The sequence below is a fragment of the Hemibagrus wyckioides genome, linkage group LG01 (assembly GCF_019097595.1).
Source record: "Hemibagrus wyckioides isolate EC202008001 linkage group LG01, SWU_Hwy_1.0, whole genome shotgun sequence".
Classification (NCBI taxonomy): Eukaryota; Metazoa; Chordata; class Actinopteri; order Siluriformes; family Bagridae; genus Hemibagrus; species Hemibagrus wyckioides.
The window spans coordinates 24,541,701-24,567,615 of NC_080710.1; the positions used below are offsets into that span (position 1 = coordinate 24,541,701).

At 38.3% G+C, this 25,915-nt stretch overlaps 1 protein-coding gene across 1 annotated transcript in view; it reads right to left on the reverse strand.

Annotated features, from left to right (window-relative positions):
• sspo (SCO-spondin) overlaps positions 1-25,915 on the reverse strand; it is an 83,673-nt gene that overhangs the window by 52,529 nt on the left and 5,229 nt on the right. Inside the window, exons 8-35 of the mRNA XM_058387448.1 lie at positions 25,236-25,394; positions 24,589-24,674; positions 24,176-24,301; positions 23,910-24,066; positions 23,319-23,559; positions 22,232-22,373; positions 21,883-22,009; positions 21,009-21,181; positions 19,626-19,844; positions 18,937-19,102; positions 18,525-18,777; positions 15,357-15,534; positions 14,456-14,550; positions 13,706-13,962; positions 11,894-12,028; positions 11,516-11,718; positions 11,293-11,420; positions 9,354-9,463; positions 9,024-9,173; positions 8,185-8,278; positions 7,641-8,053; positions 4,804-5,040; positions 4,175-4,405; positions 3,319-3,441; positions 3,082-3,182; positions 2,628-2,844; positions 1,726-1,878; positions 68-205 (exon numbers count right to left, since the gene is read on the reverse strand). Coding sequence (XP_058243431.1) covers positions 68-205; positions 1,726-1,878; positions 2,628-2,844; positions 3,082-3,182; positions 3,319-3,441; positions 4,175-4,405; positions 4,804-5,040; positions 7,641-8,053; positions 8,185-8,278; positions 9,024-9,173; positions 9,354-9,463; positions 11,293-11,420; positions 11,516-11,718; positions 11,894-12,028; positions 13,706-13,962; positions 14,456-14,550; positions 15,357-15,534; positions 18,525-18,777; positions 18,937-19,102; positions 19,626-19,844; positions 21,009-21,181; positions 21,883-22,009; positions 22,232-22,373; positions 23,319-23,559; positions 23,910-24,066; positions 24,176-24,301; positions 24,589-24,674; positions 25,236-25,394 — 4,812 coding nt within the window. The remainder of the gene's footprint in view (positions 1-67; positions 206-1,725; positions 1,879-2,627; positions 2,845-3,081; positions 3,183-3,318; positions 3,442-4,174; positions 4,406-4,803; positions 5,041-7,640; positions 8,054-8,184; positions 8,279-9,023; positions 9,174-9,353; positions 9,464-11,292; positions 11,421-11,515; positions 11,719-11,893; positions 12,029-13,705; positions 13,963-14,455; positions 14,551-15,356; positions 15,535-18,524; positions 18,778-18,936; positions 19,103-19,625; positions 19,845-21,008; positions 21,182-21,882; positions 22,010-22,231; positions 22,374-23,318; positions 23,560-23,909; positions 24,067-24,175; positions 24,302-24,588; positions 24,675-25,235; positions 25,395-25,915) is intronic.

Genomic DNA, 25,915 nt, shown 5'->3' on the forward strand with positions numbered 1-25,915 from the left:
GATAGATAGGAACAAAGAGACAAAAAAAGCAGAACAATTAACAGCAAAAAAAAACCTTACAGCTTACCTGTGAAACACTGAGCACTAGGATCACAGGATGTATCACTTGATATGTGAGCGCATGTCAAAGGACAAGGAGCACAAGCATGTGAAACCAGACCAACAGGACAGGAAACATTAGCACATCCATCCTGAGGACACGGCTCTGTAAGCAAAAGCAGGAGGAAGAATTAAATAAATGTCATCAACACTCTCTCACTTCCAGTTTTAAGCAGTGCTGCCATAATGAAACTGGCTTACAGATTAATGCTCGAAGAAATATAATGAAAGCATTAATAAAACATTAAATGGAGTCAGAAATGATCTATTAAAATGGTAGCTGAAACAATTGGCTTAGATATTCGGTTCAAGGTTTTATTTTTTTACATGCATGTGATATAATGTAGTGAAATCCGTACTTTTCAACAACGAGCTGAACCAACAACAAACTAAGTAACAACATAAAAAAAAACATAATAAAAAGAAGATATAATTAAATATAATAAACATATCATAAAGTATAAGTGACAATAAAATATATGAGACATTTAGGCAGCATTCCTTAGCGGCTCCACATGTAAATAATATGTTAAACCATATAATTTTCTAGCTACCATGTACTAAAAATGTTGTCTTGAGTTATTAACAATTATTTATTTGGTGTAAAAATACACTAATAACCCAATAATTTTGAACACATGGCACTTTTTTACGCTTAATTACATTTTACTGAGGATAGAAAAATTTCAGCGAGAATCAAGGGGAAGGTGTACAGGACAGTGGTGAGACCAGCAATACTGTATGGTTTAGAGACAGTATCACTGAGACAGAGACAGGAGTCAGAGCTGGAGGTAGCAGAGCTGAAGATGTTGAGCTTCTCTTTGGGAGTGACACGGTTGGACAGGATTAGGAACGAGTACATCAGAGGGACAGCTCATGTTGGACGTTTGGGGGACAAAGTTAGAGAGGCCAGGTTAAGATGGTTTGGACATGTTCAGAGGAGGGAGAGTGAGTATATTGGTAGGAGAATGTTGGACATGGAGCTGCCAGGCAGGAGGAAAAGAGGAAGGCCAAAGAGGAGGTATATGGATGGAATAAATGAGGATATGAAGCTAGTGGGTGTAAGTGTTGAGGATGCAGAAGATAGGGATAGGTGGAGAGAGATGATTCGCTGTGGCGACCCCTGAAGGGAAAAGCCGAAAGAAGAAGAATTACATTTTACTCACTACTACTATTAAGATGTGAGTAAGAAGAAACAATAGAAATCCCTAAATCTTTGTATTAAAGGACTTGTCCACTCTGAGATTGTAATCAGACTTGAAATTAGTGCGTTATTGAAATTAACTGTATTTTTTTATATTAGTGAAACATTTGATCCAAGATGGCGGCGCGGCAGTAGCATGCAGCGGCCACTCCGGAGCCAAAATGGTGCTTTCTTTTTGTTTTAGCGCTAAATTTAAAGTGCATGGACGCCAAAGACAGTGGTGTTCATGTATACGACCGCCAGCTTCTTGAATTTATTATAAGACTATAAGTTACTATAAGCCTAGACTTGATTATTGCAGCTTTTATGAACATTGTAAGAGAATTTATCTATGCTCTATCAGTGTGATGCCAATATGTCAATATTTACATCATTACTGGTAAAGCTCTGTTGTGTGTGTGTGTGTGTGTGCAATATCTCACTGATCTCAGTGCTCAGAGCTGTGTCTCCTGGCAGCTCAGTGCACGCTCGACCTCCATTCTGCGGTGGAACACACACCCTTTTGCGGATCTCCACACCTCCACAACCTTTAGAGCAGTTAGACCATGTCGTCCATGCTGACCAGTGGCCATCAACTGCTCAACAAACACGCATCCACATGTCAAGTTAAAGTGAATGATCAGTAGTTTGATCATCATTTTACTACAACAACGAAAAAAATGCCTGCATCAGAAATCATCTGTATCTAGGGTTGGAAATTACTTCTTTTAACTTTCCTATATTTGAATACAAATATATAATATATAATACAATATAAATAATATATTATATAAATCGGGGTATTATAAACAACTGGATGCCTGTAAACTGGATGCATCTGTAGTTGTTGAGTCATTTATTAAAATAAATAAATAAATAAATATAAACAAACAAACAAATAAATAATAATAATAATAATTTTTTTTTTGACTTTTACATAATAACATGACATTACTTCATATCATAAATACTTTTCAAATATTTCTTACTGTTTAATCCTTGATTATATCTCATCCTTTATTTATATTATTATTTTATTATTACATCTCCATCTCAACATTTATTATACTTTCATTTATGTCTAATTTCTCTGTGTATTTCTGTATCTCTCCTAATCTGTCAGTGGGTTAATTATCCACAATTCTATCTACAACTACATTTCTAATTAATCCTAAGTGTAAATAACAACATCAGCTCTAATTTCAACTTCACATTTACACCAAGTTTAATGAACATTGCCTAATTGCTCATATTATTGTTAAATCACTGATGATAATTGATGATGATCATGATAATGATGACACTGATGATGAAAAAGCCCTGCTAAAGAAGTGAAGGCTCTCACCAGGACAAGCTGTGGAGTAGCATTGCTGTCTCTGCATATCATCTCCCCTGCAGCGTGTTAGCGCGTCCCCCACAGGGCAGTGTCTGTATCTGCTCATAATGCCAGAGCCACAGGAGCGGCTGCAGGGACTCCAGGGTCCCCACGGGCCCCAACTCTGACAGTCCTGTTCATCTGAGGGGCTTCCAGAATCCGGGCAGTCTGCTACTCCATTACATACCTAAAACACATGAGTTATATCATGAGTTATATATTTTTTTTAATATTGAATTTATTACTTTTTGAGTAAATAAACTAAAATTTCATACTAGAATATGAGCCTGTAAATGCTGAGCTATCACTTACAAATATCACAGATATGATTGGTGACATCTTTATCTCACTTTGCTATAATCAGAACACTGAAATAAAAATATTCATTTATGTGAATCAGATAAATCTGTGTTTCCTGACTTACTGATTTGAAAGGGACACAGGATCCATCCATGCAAGTGAACTCGGGACAGGTGTGAGTCTTGTTGCTGCCACCAGGGGGCAGTGGAGAAATACTGGGCTTTTCTGTACATAGTAAAAGAAAAATGGTGTAGCATTATAAAAATGAGTAAATGAGTAAATTGCAAAATGTGTGTGTTTGCTTATCGTTGCATTGTAACCTGTTACACAATGTGTTTTGGAGAAACATGTGCACACTCACCACACAGCAATTCGTCCTCTCCTCTGGGACAGTCAGGAATACCATTACACACACGTGATGTGTTTACACATGTTCTGTTATCACATGAGAAGCTGTCAGGACAGGGTGGGATCCGTGTGGAGCCTGGAAAAAGATGTGGGAGAAAACAGAAATAAATATACACCCAGAGATAAACACATGATAAACACATAAACACATGCACACACAGACTCACAAACACCAGACAGGAAGACACATGCACATACACAACGACAGACACACACATATATGCACTTGCATGCAAGCACACACACAAACGCCCACAGACACACAAACACTTATACACAACCACCCACAGACACACAAACACACAAAAACACATATATACGCACAAGCATACACAAACATGCTCACAGACTCACAAACACACATACACAATCACCCACAAATAGATGCACACATACACACCCACAGACTCACAAGCACACATACACAACCAACCACACACACACACACACACATAGGCACATACATGCAAGCACACGCAAACATGCCCACAGACTCTCACACACACACACACACACACACACACACACAGGTAATAACTAGCAAGTCTATGATGGATAGGACCAGAGTGTGCAAATTGTAAATGCAAATGACTGGAGAACTTTTATTTAATTTATTCACTTGATTTATATTTTATTTCATTCATTTTCCTTCCTCTTTTTATGGTGGGGTTTGCAGTGGCTCCTTGTTTAACATAAATTTCAACAAATATTCGATTGTTTTCTCAGTGAGAAATAGGACAGTTTCAAAATACTAATGAACGGAAATTATGTTATGTACTGTTATTATTGCATGTAAATATGCATCTCACCACAATTGTCCACACTTTCATCAGAGGCATCTCGGCAATGTGGTGTCCCGTCACACAGATGCAAATGCTGGACACACTGGTCTCCACTCTGACAAGGCACCTGGTCAGGTCCACAAGCACGGGCACACTGCTGTTCATCACTTCCATCCAGACAGTCTGTTTCACCATCACAGCGCCAAGCCAGTGGCACACACTGACCATTCGCACACCCGAACTCATACTGATTACAGTCTGCAACACAAAAGTAAAATCACGTTGACTGCAGTCTGAAATGCAGGACACTCAATGCCTCACATCTACTACTGTTATCTGTTATGTGATACTGATCATAATATTCTGTAGACAACGCACTAAATCAGTTTAATTTTATACCATACATATACAGATATTGTAAAAAGAACTGTACAAATAATTAGGGATGAAGTAACTGTGTACAATGTGCCAATATTTCAATGGACTGGCATCAGATCTGCTTTTTTATTACTACAAGGATGTATATATCAGTTCCATATCAGACACTGCCTGATATTCATATAAATTTTACTAATACTGTCCAACAAATAATACTAAGGCCTATATCAGTAATTAGGTAACAGGGCATCTATATTTAAGCTCCAGGGGTAAAATACCTTTAACAGGACAGATAACCTCATCAATCCCAGACGGACAGTCCTTATGGCCATCACACACTCTCTCTGCAGGCACACACTGATCACCAGGGCACTGGAACTCTCCCGGAGCACAGACACACCCACGCTCATCACTAAAGTCTCCACAGTCATCATGACCGTCACAACGATGCAGATAGAGAATGCAGCGTCCAGCTGAACAGCGGAACTCATGTTCAGCGCATACCACTTCACAGTCTGTTAGGTAGATTAGACAGTGATTAGACAGTCTGTTAGGTAGATTAGACAGTGATTAGACAGTCTGTTAGGTAGATTAGACAGTCTGTTGTGTAGATTAGACAGTTATTAGACAGTCTGTTAGGTAGGTTAGACAGTCTGTTCGGTAGATTTGACAGTGATTAGACAGTCTGTTAGGTAGATTAGACAGTGATTAGACAGTCTGTTAGGTAGATTAGACAGTGATTAGACAGTCTGTTAGGTAGATTAGACAGTCTGTTGTGTAGATTAGACAGTTATTAGACAGTCTGTTAGGTAGGTTAGACAGTCTGTTAGGTAGATTTGACAGTGATTAGACAGTCTGTTGTGTAGATTAGACAGTGATTAGACAGTCTGTTAGGTAGATTTGACAGTGATTAGACAGTCTGTTAGGTAGATTAGACAGTGATTAGACAGTCTGTTAGGTAGATTAGACAGTCTGTTGTGTAGATTAGACAGTGATTAGACAGTCTGTTAGGTAGATTAGACAGTTATTAGACAGTCTGTTAGGTAGATTAGACAGTGATTAGACAGTCTGTTAGGTAGATTTGACAGTTATTAGACAGTCTGTTAGGTAGATTAGACAGTGATTAGACAGTCTGTTAGGTAGATTAGACAGTCTGTTGTGTAGATTAGACAGTTATTAGACAGTCTGTTAGGTAGGTTAGACAGTCTGTTCGGTAGATTTGACAGTGATTAGACAGTCTGTTGTGTAGATTAGACAGTGATTAGACAGTCTGTTAGGTAGGTTAGGCAGTGATTAGACAGTCTGTTAGGTAGATTAGACAGTCTGTTGTGTAGATTAGACAGTGATTAGACAGTCTGTTAGGTAGATTAGACAGTTATTAGACAGTCTGTTAGGTAGATTAGACAGTGATTAGACAGTCTGTTGGGTAGATTAGACAGTCTGTTGTGTAGATTAGACAGTGATTAGACAGTCTGTTAGGTAGGTTAGACAGTGATTAGACAGTCTGTTAGGTAGATTAGACAGTGATTAGACAGTCTGTTGGGTAGATTAGACAGTCTGTTGTGTAGATTAGACAGTTATTAGACAGTCTGTTGGGTAGATTAGACAGTCTGTTGTGTAGATTAGACAGTTATTAGACAGTCTGTTGTGTAGATTAGACAGTTATTAGACAGTCTGTTAGGTAGGTTAGACAGTGATTAGACAGTCTGTTGGGTAGATTAGACAGTTATTAGACAGTCTGTTAGGTAGGTTAGACAGTGATTAGACAGTCTGTTGTGTAGATTAGACAGTTATTAGACAGTCTGTTAGGTACATTAGACAGTTATTAGACAGTCTGTTAGGTAGGTTAGACAGTGATTAGATAGTCTGTTGTGTAGATTAGACAGTTATTAGACAGTCTGTTAGGTAGGTTAGACAGTGATTAGACAGTCTGTTGGGTAGATTAGACAGTTATTAGACAGTCTGTTAGGTACATTAGACAGTTATTAGACAGTCTGTTAGGTAGGTTAGACAGTGATTAGACAGTCTGTTGTGTAGATTAGACAGTTATTAGACAGTCTGTTAGGTACATTAGACAGTTATTAGACAGTCTGTTAGGTAGGTTAGACAGTGATTAGACAGTCTGTTGTGTAGATTAGACAGTTATTAGACAGTCTGTTAGGTAGGTTAGACAGTGATTAGACAGTCTGTTGTGTAGATTAGACAGTTATTAGACAGTCTGTTAGGTACATTAGACAGTTATTAGACAGTCTGTTAGGTAGGTTAGACAGTGATTAGACAGTCTGTTGTGTAGATTAGACAGTTATTAGACAGTCTGTTGTGTAGATTAGACAGTTATTAGACAGTCTGTTAGGTAGGTTAGACAGTGATTAGACAGTCTGTTGTGTAGATTAGACAGTTATTAGACAGTCTGTTAGGTACATTAGACAGTTATTAGACAGTCTGTTAGGTAGGTTAGACAGTGATTAGACAGTCTGTTGTGTAGATTAGACAGTTATTAGACAGTCTGTTAGGTAGGTTAGACAGTGATTAGACAGTCTGTTGTGTAGATTAGACAGTTATTAGACAGTCTGTTAGGTACATTAGACAGTTATTAGACAGTCTGTTAGGTAGGTTAGACAGTCTGTTAGGTAGATTAGACAGTGATTAGACCAGGGGTGTCCAATCTTATACAGAAAGAGCCAGTGTGGGTTTTCATACAAATTAAGCAGAAGTCACATCTGATTCCACCTAATTAATCAGTTGTCCTTGGCTTTCAATTGTCTCAGGTGTGGTGTCTTATTGCTTAGAATGAAAACCTGCACCCACACCGGGCCTTTCCAGACAAGACTGGACACCCCTGGATTAGACAGTCTGTTAGGTAGGTTAGACAGTCTATTAGGCAGATTAGATCATTTGAGAGACAATGAGTTGTCAACTTATGAGGCAACAGTGAAAATGTGTACAAGCTCATGTAAGTATTTAGCAGTTAATGGAGAACAATTCAATTCAGTTAAATAGAATTTTATTTGTATAGCACTTTAACAATAGATTTTGAGAGTTAGAAAGATAAAATGTAGAAGCAGAAGTATTACTATTAATAATGAAAACATAACCCTGACACTTCATTAGTTACCTCGCTCATCTGAGTCATCAGCAAATCCACAGTCCAGTCTTCCATCACATACTTTAGCAGCAGATAGACAGCGTCCATTAGCACAACGGAACTCCCCGGGCATACACCCAGGGACACCGGGTGTAACCGGGGCACAGAACTCCTCATCGGACTGATCGGCACAGTCAGGATGGCCATTACAGCGCAGCTCCAGGGGTAAACAGGCTCCTCCAGAACAGCGGAACTGCTCAGGAGGACAGGTAGTGGGACAAAGCTCGTCTGATCCGTCTCCGCAGTCATCCTCGTTATCACAGAGCCAGAGAGAGGGAATGCATCGACGAGATCCGCCGCTACACTGGAACTCTGATTCCAGGCAGGGAGCAGTGGGAGGACATGCAGGCCCAGTGCAGTGCCAGGTGCTGTTAGAACAGGAGCTGAAAACACAAGCGTACATTTCTGGATGATGAGGAGTTCTGGATGATTATGAGAGATGTATTATTGTTGAAAATCTAAGATCATAAGCACAAAATAATGTGATCTCTTAGCATTATGTTTTCAGCCTGACCAGGTCTGACAGTGTTGAGTAACAGCAGCTCCAGGAGGAAACAGTGAGCCTTCCCACTCACACGGGCACTCGGATGGAGAAATACAGCTGTCCCCTACAGTGGGGAAGCATACAATTACACAATTTAAACCATGAGATATTAGATAGCACACAGTAAGCCAAAATCTACATACAGTTCTTTTAGTTTTGGCTGGTGTACTGATAATGTGTTATAACTGTATGCCTCACAGACCTGATGACAGGACATCTTTTAGGTTACAGGTTTACAGTTTTAGGTTACAGGTTAAGGATTTCTGTTTGTCATGTCAACTCTGCCTTAGGACACATACATAAATATTTCAGTATTTTCAGTTCAGTGTGTTAATATTTGCTTTTATGTAACATGGGGTAAATAAGAAAAATCTTTCATATAGACATTGCTTTGCATTATAAACCACAGCACCAGCATAAGAGTCAACAACAGGTTTGAGAAGTTTTATGACCAATACGTTTACTATACTGTAACTGAAAATCTTACCATTATAAGAATGATTACATGCATTTAGAAGTTCACACTAACACAGATAGGGTACACTGAAGTTAATTCTTCTTTGTATTTGTTTTTGTTTGGGTTTTTTTTGAGGCACAGAGGTAATATTTCTTCCCTCCTATATTTTTTATTTCAGATTACAATGTTATTAAAATGTTACTGTGTCTTTATACAATAACCACAGACATGATAATCATTTTATCATTTAATCATTTTCACAGCTGTAGTAATTATTTAAGAGAAAGAAAGAAAGAAAGAAAGAAAGAAAGAAAGAAAGAAAGAAAGAAAGAAAGAAAGATAATGTACTGACCGTGGCGGACAGTGCCCTGGGGGCAAAAGCAGCCCTCCACACAGGATAGGGCACTGCAGTGAGAGTCAGCATGAGAAGAGCTGCCAGGACAAACATCAGAGCAAGCAGAACCACAAGCTTCATAAACCAAACCATCCTCACACTGTATGGCTAGAGAGAGAGAGAGAGAGAAGAAAGAACCATCTCAAATTCTGTCAATGATTTTGAATCGATTTGGATAATGAGAGATAGATAAAACATTAAGCCTGAACACTGTAACAGTACTTGTATAAAAAGCCTTTGTGTTTCAGTGTGTTTTTGAAGAAGGGATAGCGGTGCACTTCTACTTACGGCAAAGCTCTTGAGATCTCCAGCGAATGTAGACCCCTCTGCGGTTGCACTCCTCAGCGTAGGCAGCGATGGCTGTGCAAAGACACTCACAGTCTCCTCCTGAATCACAACTACATCATAAACACAGACACTCTGAGCTGCAGAACCACACTCAACTTTATAAATTCATAGAAATTGCTTACAGCTATAAAGCAAAGACTATAGAGAATATAGCAAAGGCTTAGGTCAAAACTCCTGATGCTTTTTTTCTTTCTTTTTTTCACATAATAGAGAGCCTATCCGTTATTTATTACTGGGACAAATGACAGAGTGATATTGTAAATTTTTTATTCAGCACACTGGTGACATGTGAAAGTTGTGGAAAGTGTACATAATGTTTTTGTAACAGTATTAGAAGTGTGCCACTTGATTAGCACTTTAGTTTGATGTATTAAAATCAGTCATTTAAAGAGTCATCTGAAGTTTTTATAGCGTTAAATAGAGTAACGTCACCTCTATCGAGGATCATGCAATTCCAACTCCTTTAAGAAGCAGGTACAGTAAATATACCTCCCAAGGTATAAATACATGACAGCTGAACAGTACACAGTATATTTCTCAATACTTGCTGAATGTGCATTTTGCATTGACACAAAAACAACAATAGAAGGTAAGGTTAAAACATACTGCATAAACAGTTGACTCTTATAGTAACTGATAGTTCGACTTCACAAAAAGATAAAGCAATAAAAAAAAAAATTGTGCATAGGTTTGAGCCTTACATCCTCCATTGTGCTACAAAATATTCATCAAATGCTTATGAAAGTGCTTATGAAAGTCCAGTGTAGGTATCCTTCAAAGAAAGAGCAACAATTTTCCCTATATCCAGCCTTGCACCTTTACCTCAGCCGTATATGTGCATATAAACAATTTCAATTAGAGCTTGGGAAGACAATTATACATTAAATATACACTCCGGAAATAGAATTAAATACTATAGTTTACTCTTTATAGTTTGAATTTTATTTTAATTCATTTGAATTCAAAGAAGTGAATACATATCCAAGCCGCTGTCTATATGTAATGAACTGTAGTCTGTTTAAGATGCACTTATAAATGAATACATTGAAGAGGAGTTGTTGTTGTACTATTGGTAACTAAACAGATTTTTAGTCTGGTTCCTTGTCAATTTGTTCATTCACACCTTCATTTTTTCCTTTGTTCATTTGTTTACATTCAGTAACCACTGGGTACAGCATGTCTGTGTAAAATGTGATGCAGTTAAGGTCAATAACAATAAAGGAATTCTTGAAAGTGTATAGTTTTATTGTGTGATATAAAGTAGACATTATATCATATATAATTATATTGTTCAAGCTCTAATGTTGATACAGTGCTATGTTTATAAGCCACATATACAATGTCTGCATGAATAAAGTATAAGAAAGTAACGGTGACAGTTGTTGTACTTTGGAAGGGAATGGAGCTTTGAGAACAAGTACACTTGTAGAAGGTTAGATGGTGAGGAAATGCTTGTGTAACTGGGCAGATTTAATAAATAAATAGGAGGACTTGCAAAACGAGGGGAATGCATTCATACTAGCTTTACCTCAGTCCAGCTCCTGACCACCACAACAGACAAAGTGTCAACACAATATTTTGTGGCAATACAAATTGGGATAATGGATTATTGTATAGACACAATGGATATTGTATAGATCTATTCTCAGAGGAATCTCTAAATAGTGTTTGAAGTCATCATTGATGACGACATAAGAAACCAAAACAAGCAAATTAAAGAAAATACCAATAAATGTATATGCCTCGTGTCTCTGGTGCAAAACGAAATCAAACACTACATTAAGGGCAAGGAAAAAGTTGTGTAAATTAGATTTTGTCACTTTATCACCAAACTGTTCATTTATGAAGCACTCTTAAACAAAATTGTTTCATCACTTACCCACAGGCATCAAAGACACACCAATCGTAGTACTGCTGGTGTGGCACTTCAGCATGACATGGGGCAAATAGCTCTTGGGTAATCACTGCACATTTCTTCTTTGCCCAGCTCACTCTGTGAGGATTGATCTAGAAGGAACATAGATACTCTTCTTCTTAGCATTACATGGTTAATGTTTATGCTGAAATAGTAGAAATGGCACAGGGAAATCAAGTTCACTCACGTTGCATGGGTCACGCAGGTCTTGCTCAGAGACATCGGGGCAGGATGGACTAACCTTCCAGGAGTTGCCAAACAGCTCTGGTGTGGACTCCACAATGCCTTGCCTTGTGGTGAAGTCATTCTCTGAGTCTCCATCAAAATTTCCACACAAACCCCCTACCCTGCCTTGCAAGTGGGGTTCTAGCCGCACATATACACGCATACCTTTTCACAGAGCAGAAAATTAGAAATTTATTTGTCCTTCTTTAAGATTACTGAACATTATACACACTGCATTCACGACAAGACACTATAGGTTAAGGTCAATAGTATACAGTATCTTCACCAGTTGATGTATCTGAGCGCGTTACTAGAAGTGACAATTATTTTAAGAACATACCTCCATCCCAAAGAAGTGTAACGCCAAGTCGAGACGAGAGAGACACAAACAGGCCGATGTTCTCCAGCACTAAGCCACTACCTGAGTAAGACTTAGGAAGCGTCACAGGCATGCCATTTACTGTCACAGCCTTTCCTGAAGAAAGTGAACACAAATCAAAAATAAGAACGGTCATACAACTGTCATAAAAATGTCTCATCACAATGATGTTAATAAGTTCCCCTGCTGCCTTAAAAATGACAAATTGATTGACTTTTGTTTCAACTCACAAGTAGTCAAGACACCAGGTTACTTAAGGCATGTACTAATCACAAATTTATGAAGATCTAACCTTAACTACCATGTGGGTCTTATAAATGCAGGAAATAATGTCCACCTTAAGCACATGTTAGTATTAAAGTTATAAAGTAAATGCTTTAAAGAATTTGCCATGTGCAGCTGTGTACACAGACATCACTGGATGGTGCTGGGTTACTTTTTATAATTTACATTCATCCTCTTTATCGAATGCTGAAAGACAGACTAACAATAAAGCTCAAACCATTTTGTGCTATTTTCCATCCTTTCACCTTCAAATCCCACTGCAATACTAGTATTTGCTCCGGGTGACTTGGGCATAGGGCACGGGTCCATTACCCTCAAGGGTGAAATGAATACAGTAACATTTATTCATTTAGCAGATTATATTATTTATTAACATTTCTATGTTCTATAAAATTAAGATTTAAGATTAAGAAGTTTGCCCCTGTGTTTTAATGATACTATCATATTTTAATTAGTAATAATTAATACAATAACAAGCAACAATCATAACAATAACATGACATAACATGATAACAATCATGTAATTAAGGTGGTTGTTATTAATGACTGAATTCGTAAGACCTATGTCGTAATTAAGGCTAGTCTTCATTAGTTTGTGTTTAGTACATGACTAACTCGTTAGTCAACACACTTAATTAGTTAGTAAGTAATTATTAATTGAGCTATTAGTGCACGGTTATTGATGTACTACTAATGAATGCGACATTGGTGTGTATTGTTTGTATTTTCATAACTGCTGAGTCAGTGTGATTGGGTTAACAAATAAAAAATACATTTTGCAAAATGAGTCTAAGTGTGCTGCTGCTGCAACATCCAAACAAATCAGTTCCTGTGTGTGGCAAAGTGTTATATTCCTCACAGTGCTGGCAATAAATCTGATGAGTCTCATACTTAATTAGGCTTTTTTAGTTGTTTTATTGGGGCAATGATGGGGCAGTAGGGGACATAATGGGGCTGCAAGGGAAGAAGGGGTAGTGATGGGACAGGAGGGGCAGTAAAGGAGAACGGGGCAGCGATGGGTCAAACGATTAAGATTCTGGGTTGTTAATTGGTGGGTAATAGGTTTGGGCCCCAGCACTATCAAGCTGCCATTGGGCCCTTAAACCTCTCTGCTTCAAGGACACTAACCCAGACTTCCTAAAAGTCTTCTTCTATTCATTGTGTTAATTGTATATTTCATGCATAATGTCTATTCAGATGTTTGCGCTGTTTTGCACGATGTGTAGGGTGACATAAGACACCTTATAAGATATGTCTCATGCACAAAGCAGATAACAGCAGTTGCCAAAACTTTGAGGTAATGTCTAATCACAAAAGCCAACTGGGTGAGACGGAGAAAAAAGATGCTTTATGCTTAATCAAATAATACTTGTGCCTAAAGTTGTTAAATCAGAGTAAAATCCATGTGCTTCAACTCATAAACTAGACCTCTTTTCAAAATCTTAATTTTGTGTAGTGAGAATATTGTGGTGCGTTTGAGAGGCTGACCCCTGAGCAGGTGAATGGCCGTGTTGCCGATGCTCAGTGTAACAGATTTGGTGCAGGTGACTCCAGTGCTGCCACAGGGTACGTTCTCAGCAGTCACGCTGAACAGACCTTCTTTTTCCTGCACCAGCATGTACTCACAGTCTCCCAGGAAGGAGAAACAGCGGCCATCAAAGGTCACATAATGTGGGTCACCCGTAGCTATGCATGTTCCAGCGCATAACGACTGGGTGCAGTGCCATCGACGCTGCTTACATACACTGTAGATAAAAGAAGAGTAAAGCAAAATTATAAGAGTAAAGCAAAATTACAGAAATTATAAGAGTCAAGCAAAATTATAGAAAACTAATACATATTTAAGCAAAAAAAAATACTTGCACGATTTTGCTGCAGTATTCATAATTATAATCATAATGATATACCATTTACATAAAGTTTCCTATGTGACTCATCACATAATTCACATGTGATATTTCTCACATGGACACTTCTTTTTCACATGATTACATATTAGGTAAATGACGATTAGACACATTTTTAAAGTATGAAATCACAGTGAAGTTTGAGGGCATGTTGAAATACATCTTCCTACATCATACAATATGCAGATGTGAAATGTATGATATTTTAGAACAATAGTGTTTTTAGTCATATAACTGAAAATATAATTGAATGTGTCTCATCTCCCCAGTTTGCTGAGAACATGTTTGAAATGAAATCACTTAAGTCTTCATTGCAGAACAGAATGCTCACCATGTGTTGCAGTCTTTTGAAATGGTATCATTTGTGAAGAAGAGTCTGCCATTATGGTGACATGGACATTCATCAGGAGACACACACTGATCACCCTATAGAGAAGAACACCCATGATTTTTATAGTGGAGTGCTGCTCCAGGGTATTTATGGGGAAACAAAAAAAACTAACACCTATTGACTTGGCTTTAACACAACAGTAAAAATACAATTGCCACACTACTACTATCATCATCATCATCATCATCATCATCATCATCATCCTAGCAGCAGGTATTAGAAAGTTTTGAACTTATCACAATACTTTTAGTTCCCTGATGATTGTGCAAACCTTTTTTCGAAGCATGAATCATTATCACATCAGCACTTCTATAGCACTAAAGTCAGATTAGATTCCTCAGCCACACGCTGTTAAGAGCTATCATTACTGTGAGGTGTTGTGGCGTCGCTTTTAAATCTGTGCAAATTATGCTTTGTACACTATGTGTTTGTTTTAGGCAGAATATTATAGCATGCTAAGCAACACTGAACCAGGAAATTCTCATCGGAAAAAAACAAATGCATATTTGTGTCCCAGTGGAAAATACTGATTATATCTTTTAATATAGAAAAAATACTAAATTAAAAGTTTTCAGCATTTAACACTACCAAATGATGATTTTTTAGTAAGGATTTATTTAATGTCCAGTGCTGTTGTAGGAACTAAGATTGTAGCAGGTCATAGAACCAACTACAGTAACACTAGTACTAATGGAAGATGTGCATGGAAACAATATTTATTATTAATAACGGCGTAATATATTACTGCTTTACAGTTCACATAGATGTCAGCATGAATTATCGAGCAATAGCCCTGTTTAAGTGGATATATATGAAAAGACTAATGGAAGAGAAGACACACCAAGAGCACCGTTCCCTCAGGACAGACGCAGCCATAGATGGGCTCTGCACAGGACCCCTTGTCCAGACTAGAGCAGGTCTTCAGACAAGATCGAGGGGAGAAGACCAGAGAGCCTGGACACTCTGTAACCTCAGGGCAGGTATGCTCAGTACAGTTCCACACACCATGTCCACACACACTACAGCAGAACAACACACAGCAAAAGTGAAGTAGCTATTAATTGGCAGTTAGTGTACTGAAACTTATGGAATGCTGTTAAAGTCTATAGCACAGGGCATGCAGTAAAGTCAAGGCCCATGGGATGAACATGAATATAGCCCTCTATCTAATTTTATTTTATTGTAATCCTGAAATGGTTACACAGGAATCACCAGTAACACACATGCACACACACGCCTAGCCCTCATTGTAATTCATCAAATAACCAATCTATCTAGGTGCAAAGATGTTGAAAATAACTATGAATGAGAAAATGTTATAAGGATTCAGGAAAGTGAATACTGTTTTGCTCTTAGGAGATATAAACCAGACTTTCTTGCCAAAGGAACAAAAATGTTAATGTGGCGTAAGCAGAAACAGAGTTTAACATGAATAGTCCTTAGGGGCTAGCTGGAAGGAAAGCAGGAAGGGAGGGAGGAAGAAAGGAAGGAAGGAAGTATTATTTATGTATTATTTGAACTCTTCTTGGGCTACTTTTTTTGATACAATGACATATCTGATAAATAAAATAAAAATATTTGTATGCAATTCTACTAAGGATCATTACATTGCCCCACTTTATCTGGTATGATCCAATAGATAATGGCATTAAATAATAATCAATATATTATATGTTTCTGATGGGCACTTGCACACACACACACACACACACACACACACACATGCATTTGTCTTACTATTGTAAGGACTTCCCAATGACATAATCATTAATGCAGACTACATATGACATTTAACTAATAACTAAAGAGAACCTCAGTAACCAGTTTCTGCAAAAAAAAAGTCCTAACTGTGGGTTCCTACCAAGACATATAATCACGCTCCTACACATCAGCATGTCTTAACCAGCATGTCTAGTCATTGTGTTCCGTGTGATGAGATAAAAAAGCTGCAATGAAGTCAACCTATCCTGATGAGAAATGTAGCAGGCTATAGAGTGACTTCATCAGAGTTCTCCTACCTCAGGAACTCTCAAGAGTTACCAATGATCTTTTACCTTCTGTATATTAGTGAGTAATTTAATCCACTTCATAAATAAATCAGTTCGCTAAGTAATGTTATCCATTTTCTAGCATCATAAGGCCAGACATGATAAGGATAATAGATAACAGAGCCAGGTAAAAGTTTAACCCGCTACACTACAATCTTTCAATTATTAGCCAAACAATACATGAAAAGAGGGCAAACAAATTGCACAAGGATTCATTCACATCTTTAAACTGTTTACACAATACCATCTTCATACCAGACACTCACAGTCATATACTTTATATGCTTTGCCATATGCAATCCAAGGTTACGAAAGGATCTGTCTACTTTCCTAGGAACGTGTAATATTTCATGAGCATAAAAAAATGAAATGTGATGAAATATAGTGTACGCTGAGTCATTGTGTCTGTTATCAAGGATAAGATAAAAAGTTACCTTTAGATGGTAATAAAGACTGATCATAAACATGTTATCACAAACTAGGATAAGCCTACTTTTCACTTTTTCTCTCCACTTTAGTGAGATATATTTCAGCAACGTAGTGAGACCCACCAGTTCATTCCGTTCTAATGGTCTAATGGTTTAACATGTGTCCTAGTCTTAGCTTTGTGCCAATTAATAATTCCTCCCTTACAGTACCCCTGAGATATATTACAGTAACATAATGTACAACTGAGTTGTGCTTCTGGCTCAGCCCTAGTGATAGTACACTAAACTATGCAATACCTAATTAATAATGACAGACAACAGTGGGGCAATTGCTTATGTTACAGCATGTACTTTACGAGCAATGAAACATCTCCCTGTGGTGTGTGGACGTGAGAGTATGCATGAAAGGCTAGACCATGAATGAACACGTTTAAGCAAACATTTAATGTAAAATTCTGACTTCAACTACATTTTCTTAGTCTTACATTGTGTGTAGTACTGTGTACAAAGCTTTAGTTGCACTGTGGTCCTGGTTCATTTCAGGGCATGTTTAATAAATAAATAAATAAATAAGAACCTGAAGACGTGAGGATATGAAGGGGAAACCTGATACTTGAGGTAATTTTCGTATTGGACCGAGATCAGTATTTAGCAGCCCATAAAAAACAGCAACATTGGACGAGTCACTGATGAGAAATTTGTTGGTCAGAAAGTATGGAAAACAAAAATAATTAATAGATAGATCAATTTTATAGACACATTGTCAGAACGTGTAACAAGGCATCTGATGGGGCCTAGAGGTGTGAATTTCCCTTTAGGATGAATAAAGTATCTATCTATCTATCTATCTATCTATCTATCTATCTATCTATCTATCTATCTATCTATCTATCTATCTATCTATCTATCTATCATGACTGTGAAGAAAAACTAATAAATTAGTCATGCCAGAGATAAGTTGTTACCTATATGTGGTTAAGAGTGAGTTGCCAGATGTTATATAGGAAAAAGTTAACACTCATATGTGATCAGTTACAAAAAAGTTGGAAACACAATTATAGAATGTCCTTGTATGTAGAATTAGAATTCCCCTTCACTGGAACTGAACAGCTTAAACCTGTCCCAGCACAATTATACTCCTGTGCATAAAGCAAGCTACATGAAGACATGGCCTGCCAAGTTTGGTGTGAAAGTTTCCCAAAGCAGAAAAGCCCTGCCCTCAACTCTACTGAACACATTTGGACTTGGAATTATATACAAATATAGACACGTGTGAATATTTAGTAAGTTAAGTAAGGTTTCATAGCTTGAGGCTTGTTTGCTTTGTTCCATACCTACTGTATATATATATATATATATACTACCTAAAAAAAATACTGGTGAATATACAGATGTGGATGTTTAGATTATAATCCCTTTGGTTGGAAGCATGTTTGCTTTATTCCATACCTATGTGTAATTACTACCTAAACAAACTCCTCCAGAGATGAGTAAAAAGATACTGCTCTTATGTATGCACCATTTTTCCCATACCAGGTATTGCAGTTGATCTGCACAGAGCTTCCTGGCTGATGGACAACTCCAGCATGAACACACGGGCACATGCTGACTGGCACACACTGACCCTGGTCATCCTGTGCCAGACCTGCAGGACATTGGCAGCCTGGTACACAGCTCTGAGCGCCTGCATCCATTTGGCAGCTCCAGTTTTGCTGAAGGTCAGTACATGAGCCTCCACAAGGTTGGCCACACTCTTGATACACCTGACCTCCAGAACACTGTATTGCTGAAATGGAAAGAGACACAATTAAAAAATGGGGATTAAAAAATAAATAGTTCATTGTTTATTTGCTTCCTTTAATTGACCATTTGGATGGCATCTGAAGTTCAACATTCATACTCAGTAAAAATGTCAAAGCTAGGTGATGATGGTGTAAATTCTTACGGCAGAAGGTGTGGTTCCGCCAGATCACTAGCGCCCCTTCCTGCGCACAGTGTTGAGCATAGGCAGTAAGGACAGTACATTGACAGTGAGTGTGCGGGGTGCAGCTACACACCTCACTCAGACACTGCCGCATGTATGGCCCACGCTCGACCACTTCATGACAGCTCTGAGAAAGAAATGAGAAGCTTATTGTTAGTGATTTGGGCTGAGGTTAGCTATAACTAGCTGTTTCATAAGAACAAATACATGGTCTTACAATATTTTCTCCAAAGCCACATCCTAGATTTACATGCACACACAACATTCAAAGTTAGTTTAGGAGGCAAAACTTTAAGTTTTTAAAAGCTAACATGATGGGCAAGCAAACAGACTAAAATATACATGCTCTTACTGGTTAAATATTTGGGATCCACATCATTTGAATGTTTGCAGTTTATAGATCCACCATTTTTTAAGACCAAACCTCTGTTAAGAGTGGCTCATAGCGCATGTAAGCATATGTTTTCTATGTGCAGGTAAATCAAAGCTTTATCATTTGTGATAAATCCATTCACATTTCTAGTATCTCTATCATCTACAATAATTTTGCCGTCTGTGGGGATCAAGTGCATATCAGCTAATACAACTCTGACAACAAGTGACAAACTGGTGACCCAGACTCCAAAACCGAGTTATAAATCCATGCTAACCTGAAATACAGGACTGTTGATGACACCACAGACACTCTCTGCATACTCTCTGTGCTGGGTGTAGGTGTTACAGGGGTCTGAGGTCACTGCTGAGGGTAAATAGCATGATCCAAGACTGAACTTTGTGGCAAAAGAGGTCACACTATTCTCAATGTCCCCCTCTGGTGTGGTGAAGTCATCGTGTTGATTCCAAGTCAGAGTTCCACAAAGGCCTCTCACCTGTTACAGTGTACACACAGAGTTGGAGACCTAAGTCTAAAAGCTATAATCCAATAATATTTATAAAGGTATTCAGCATAGGATGCTGCATATGCTTAAGTCAATTTTATAAATGACCTAAGCAAATGTCTTGCAGGTAGCAAATAACTGCGCATACAGCGTGATATAGACTTGAGATGTTAAATCATTATCATGAAATCATGTGTGTGTAAGATGTCACACTTTTAATTTGCCAGTGGTTAAGACATTGGACTCAAATCCCAGGAGCTGCTTCAAGCTGATATCACACCAGAAAATCAGCTTAAGACTCCAACTTCAGTGTCATGTGTAACTGAGGCACTCCTCAGTTTTGTGCAAACTTTGTCTGTGCACATAACTCACTTGCAACTGGCTGAATAGTGTTTAAATCTGAGGTAAATCTGAGGTCTAGATCAGAGCATGTTTAATTGCGCTATTAAGTCTTCACTGCATGCGGTTAACTGAACTCTGAATGTGATCCTCAGGCTGTTTGACCTACTGCAATAAACAAAAGCCCCCCAAATACTCTCATACTAGCTCGGTCATATAAGTTACAGTTGCATTAGACACATGAACATTATTACCAATAATCCTACTTTCTGGCAACTCTATTGGATAAACTAATATTACGTTATTGTACTAGAATATTACTGTCTTTTAAATTTGTTTTTAACCAATTTCCACTATCTGGGCAAAAAAATAACTAAGCCCTTTTAGGATGTAACTGTCCTCTTAAACTGTATTGTTTATTTGGACACCTGTTACTAAGTACTGTGTTCATTCTAAAACTTGAGAAAAAGACTTTCTTTAGTGAATCAGGAACTTATTGGAGGAGGGCCAGATGTTCGGTAGGTCATGAAAACAGGAACAGAAATAAGCTGCCTACTGTATTGTTTTGGTGGCATTTCACTCTTGTATTGTTGCAAAAGAATGTTCTGGACTCACTAGCCATAACAACATAAGTAAAAACAGTCTTGGATATTTATCCAAGAGCACACTGCAGAGGAAATGACCATATTAAGTGTTACTGATTGATGATTCAGGTGCAGAATCTCTAATGCTGCAATAAAACGCCATGTCAGACTGTAAAAGAAGATAACTAAGGTACTTTTTTGATGGAAGGCAGAAAATAAGGCCATGCCGTACCTTATGAGCAAACCCTGGCTGCAGAGTGATGAGGATTAGAGGGCCTTCTGTGTACCACAAAAGCTGAGCACCAAAGACATGGATTATGAGGAAGATTGAAGATGATCTCCGCACAACCAAATCAGCTGTTAACACTGGCAAAGCCTCTGGCTGTCCATTTAGCATCACAGATCCTGAGAGAAGAGCAGAAGAAAAAGTGTGAGAAAGTAAGAGAGAGGAACAGAAGCATGCATGGTTAAATGGATAAGTCAATGATTAAATGGACTAAATTTGTACAAAAAGTGATGTAAGTGACGTAAGTGTATATAGAGAGGGGTCAGGTATTTAATGGATGGTTGGATGAATGAATGGATGGAGGGGTGGATGGTTTAATAGATAAAGTGTATATACAGTAGATGGATGCTTAGGGAGGCACACTAAAGATTTTTTTAATGGACTGAGGTTAATGATGGATGACAGGCTGGCTGGCTGGCTGGCTGCCTGGATGGATGGACAGATGGATGGAAAAATGGATGGATATTTAAACTGAATGATTGACTAATATTTATGGATGTAATTTGAGATGTATAGTTATATAAATGGAAAGATAAATGGCAGATTAATAAATGGATAGATGGAGATTTGATTGATAAAAAATGTGTATAGACAGAAGATTAGGTTCATAAATGGGAGAATGAAAGGGATGAATGGACATAGCTTATCAGCTAGGTGGGTGAAAGGATGGATGGATGAATGGATGGATGGATGGACAGATGGATGGATGGAAGAAAATTTGAACAAACTAGTTCTAGTTTGGGATGTCCTGTTGCATAAATTAAAAAACTGAAAAACAGATCATAGGCAAATCATTCTGATGGACAGATAAGCTGCTCGCCTGTATTCGTGAGGGTCACTGTGGTATGGAGGGCAGTGATGGTTGTCTCCCACGGGCAGCGCATGCCACTTCTCTTTACACACTCCACATCTCTGACAGTCACTACAAGCTTCTTATCCACAAAATCCTATACAAACAGCAGTACAGATCAGGTGATCCCCAGGAGCCAGATATGCATGTTTACTGGTTTCAAGCATTCAAACCTTTGATCTTCTCTTTCTTATTAACCCAGCCTCTGATATTGCACTTCACCTGATAAATGTGCAGTATACATTTCATAAAAAGTCAAAGAAGAAGCCATAAAGCTGTGATAAAAGTGATTTTATCAGCAGTGAAAATTGCATCTTACCTCAATGGCTTTGAGCTGACAGTCTCCAGCCTGGAGGTTATACCGCTTCTTATCAAAAGTAGTGATTTGCATTGCTCCAATAATACTGCACTTGGCTGCACACCTTTCTGCAGAACATTGCCACTGGCCTGCCTGGCACATGCTATCAGAGAGAAAGAGACAGGGAAAGAATACAGGATGGCATGAAATAGGGTTTGCTCACCGACCTGCCACATCAACTACGCAATGCATTAACAATTGTATTAATAACTACATGGTTCTTATCATGTTGTCCCCCTTTGGTCCTCAAATGTCTGAACATATAGAGATTTGGCTACAAGTGTAAATGGTAAAAAATCAGGATTCGATAAAGATACAAGATGTTTGAAGCAACCAAGTTGAATAAAGCAGTATTTGTCTTTTACATTAAATCAATGAACTTTCAAAATTTTGCCATTATCAAATCAAAAAACATGTTCGATTTGTGATCCCAGTACTCACTAAATGGTAAAAATCTTAGGTACTGAAACTGCTCAGTACAACTAACAGGCTGGTGTAAAGCCAGCAACCTGTCTCTGAATGTTAACAAAACAATAGATTCGGCTTCAGAAGAGCACAAAGTGACGACTCTCCCCTGAACATCGACGGATCCTCTGTGGAGATCACCCAATTTCGTAGTGTTCATGAGGCAGGAAACCTCACCTAGTCAAGCAACACCAACTCCATCAGCAAGAAAGCCCTGCAGCATCTCTACTTTCTGCGAAGGCTGAGGAAAGCCCATCTCCCACCCCCCATGTTTTACAGAGGGACCATCCATGAAAGCATCCTTAGCAGCTGCATCACTGCCTGGTTTGGGAATCGCAAGACACTACAGCAGATAGTATGTACAGCCAAGGAGATCATCATGTTTTGTATTGTCTGTCTGTGCTGTTTGCACTAATTTGCACACTATGCACTTTATGTGGCTAGGACAACCCACTTTTTAGTCCTTAGCTGTATGTTGTTTTATGTAGCACTTGCTCTTCTTTGAGCACTTTTATCACAATAATCACATTATTGTTGAAATTCAACCTGAAACAGGTGTTACTAGTACTACCAGTGTACCTACCAGGTGTTACACTTGTGTTTTATGGCATCTCCTTCATGATATGTGCGTCGTCTATGGAAACAAGGGCAGTGTTCTCTCCGTAAGCATTTGCCTTTGTGCAGATAGAGCCCAGGAGGACATTCACAACCCCCAACACACTCCTCCCGACACTGACCCGATGCTGGTGGGGGAGCTGAGGAGCAGCTGGGGGGACAGGAAGACACGCAGTCTGAGAAAAGCTGACCCCCAGGACACGCTCGCTCTGCATGACACATGAAAGGCAAAGAGGGACCGAAAAAGAGCAAGAGGGAGGAAGGAAGAAAGCCAGAAGAAATAATTAGGTAACAACGAAGATATCTGTTCAAAACAATTCCTTAAGTCTGAATCAGGATACATATTTTCTATGGCATTTTAAAATCAACATAAACAATGTACAATCTAGTTAAAGGGTAAGGACTGATAATCTACGATCATGGCTATTTTTATCTCTTAGAAAGCTCTTAATTTACCTATAAAACACTGACTGCATTGCTAAGAAGTAATTAACTCTAATTCCTCTGGAGATTTTTTGTTTTTTCTGTAAAAAAAAAAAAAAAAAAATGAGAGACGTACCACAGAGACCAGGCCCTCTCCAGCTGAGGATGACATGTTGTTGGGCACACTCACGGGCATAACTAGCAAACGTATCACACACAGCTGCCTCTCTCTCATTAGCCCCCAAACTGCAGTACACATATAAACAGGCATCTACATAGGGCCCTGGATCCACCTGGAGCACAGATAAAGGATTTAAAGTTACAAATTATTATTCTTCTGTAGTAAAATGTGCAGAATTTAAATGTGGGAAAGTCTGTTAAGCATTCTAACAGTTCTCTCACTCGATGATGGCATTGGGAAAAAGGAGTGTCCTTGAGCTGATGACATGTCAATTCTGCAGCTCTACGCAAGCTGATGTCACCCATAATGTCACAACTGTGGCCCAGCTCTGCTGCATCACTACAGTCCTGGGGAGGTTAAGATCATTGAAAGCTCAGAGTTTTGGCTTTGTTGTGCATATTCTCAGAATATTGTTTAGTGCAGGGGACACTAGTCTTATCTATAACAGATTGGACTGGATGCAAGTTTTAATTTCAGCTAAATAAGATCTGCTACAGAGCACAAAATAAATCGGAACTTGCTATGACTTATGCTTCATTGCAGTAAAGACGTGTAGCCACACCAATTTGTTGCAGATGAGACTGCTGTCCCCTAGTTTAATGCATATTGAAAGGCTTTGGCATTATACTAGAACCTCTGTCTCTTGGTTTGGAACACGCCACGAATTTCCAAAGCTGGCAGCATACTGCTGTACAATTCCACTCCTACTGGTGAAGTCATCTGTATCAATATAAGACCAAACAAAATAAAAATATATTTCATGAAATATATTCCACATATGTTTTTCAACACTCTTAACAATGGACCAAACACACAGCCCTGGGAATGAACAGTATCCCAGTTAGAAAGTATATGATCCTATATGATAATGCTGGTCTTTCCTACAAACTTCCTGTGCTATGATTTAAACCATGCAGAGAAGTCATTCAGCACTGTTAGCGAGAGATCACGTACACAGCAATGTGGTGATATTCTGTAGTCAATGATTGCCTAAATGCCCTACTATGTGTCTTTAGAGTACTGGAAAATGTCCATGACATTTAAGAGAGTAAATGGAAGTCCTGAAGGCACACAGATTTCACACAGCTTGCAACTTGATGTGAAATATGTTTCTGTTTAACTTTTAGACACTGAGACTGGGTAATATTTCATTTGCATAATCATTGCTTAATACCTAAAAACATCTGCATTGTAATAATCCACAGAGGCCCCTAGTAGCAGTATTCTCCAGGTTAAATTAAGCAAAACATAAAACAAACCCAGCCTAAAAAAACCTCTTACCATCTGCATTATTGTTGTATAATCCACAGAGGCCCCTAGTAGTAGTCAAGTGTTCTGCAGTAACTGTCAGATACACAGTGTTCCTCATGTCGAATTTCACTCTGATGCCCAATCCACTTTCAATAAAAACAAAATCTCCGAGCCAGTGAATACTCACTCCTATTGAAAAAGAATACACAACACATACTGTATTATATAATAATAATTATTATTATTTTCCTATTATTATGCATTTTATTCATTTTTATTGACCAACTGTTCAACTCTAAGTTCACACATATAGCAGGATATGACTTATTATTTATTTTTAATGAGAGCTGCAGCTTCCCTCAACAGGGACTACTGATGACTAGATATGGGCATGCCCACTGAAGTGACAAACTTGTGAAAACTTTAACTTTATACAAATATCAAGTAACTTGGTGCAGTGATTACCAGTGCTAGTGAAGACAGTAGAGGGCTCATGATCTATGGCAAAAAGCACACACTGCTTCTCCTTCATCTCATATATTATGATATACACTGGTGTATTTTATATAAAAAAGCTCTTCCTATAGAATGTTTCATTTTAGCGACAAGAAAAATTATTTGGAAAGCTAGCTGCCCACCACCCACTGATAAATGCTATTATTACAGCAACCAGTAGTAGGAACGTCTACTAGTGACTTCATAGTACATCA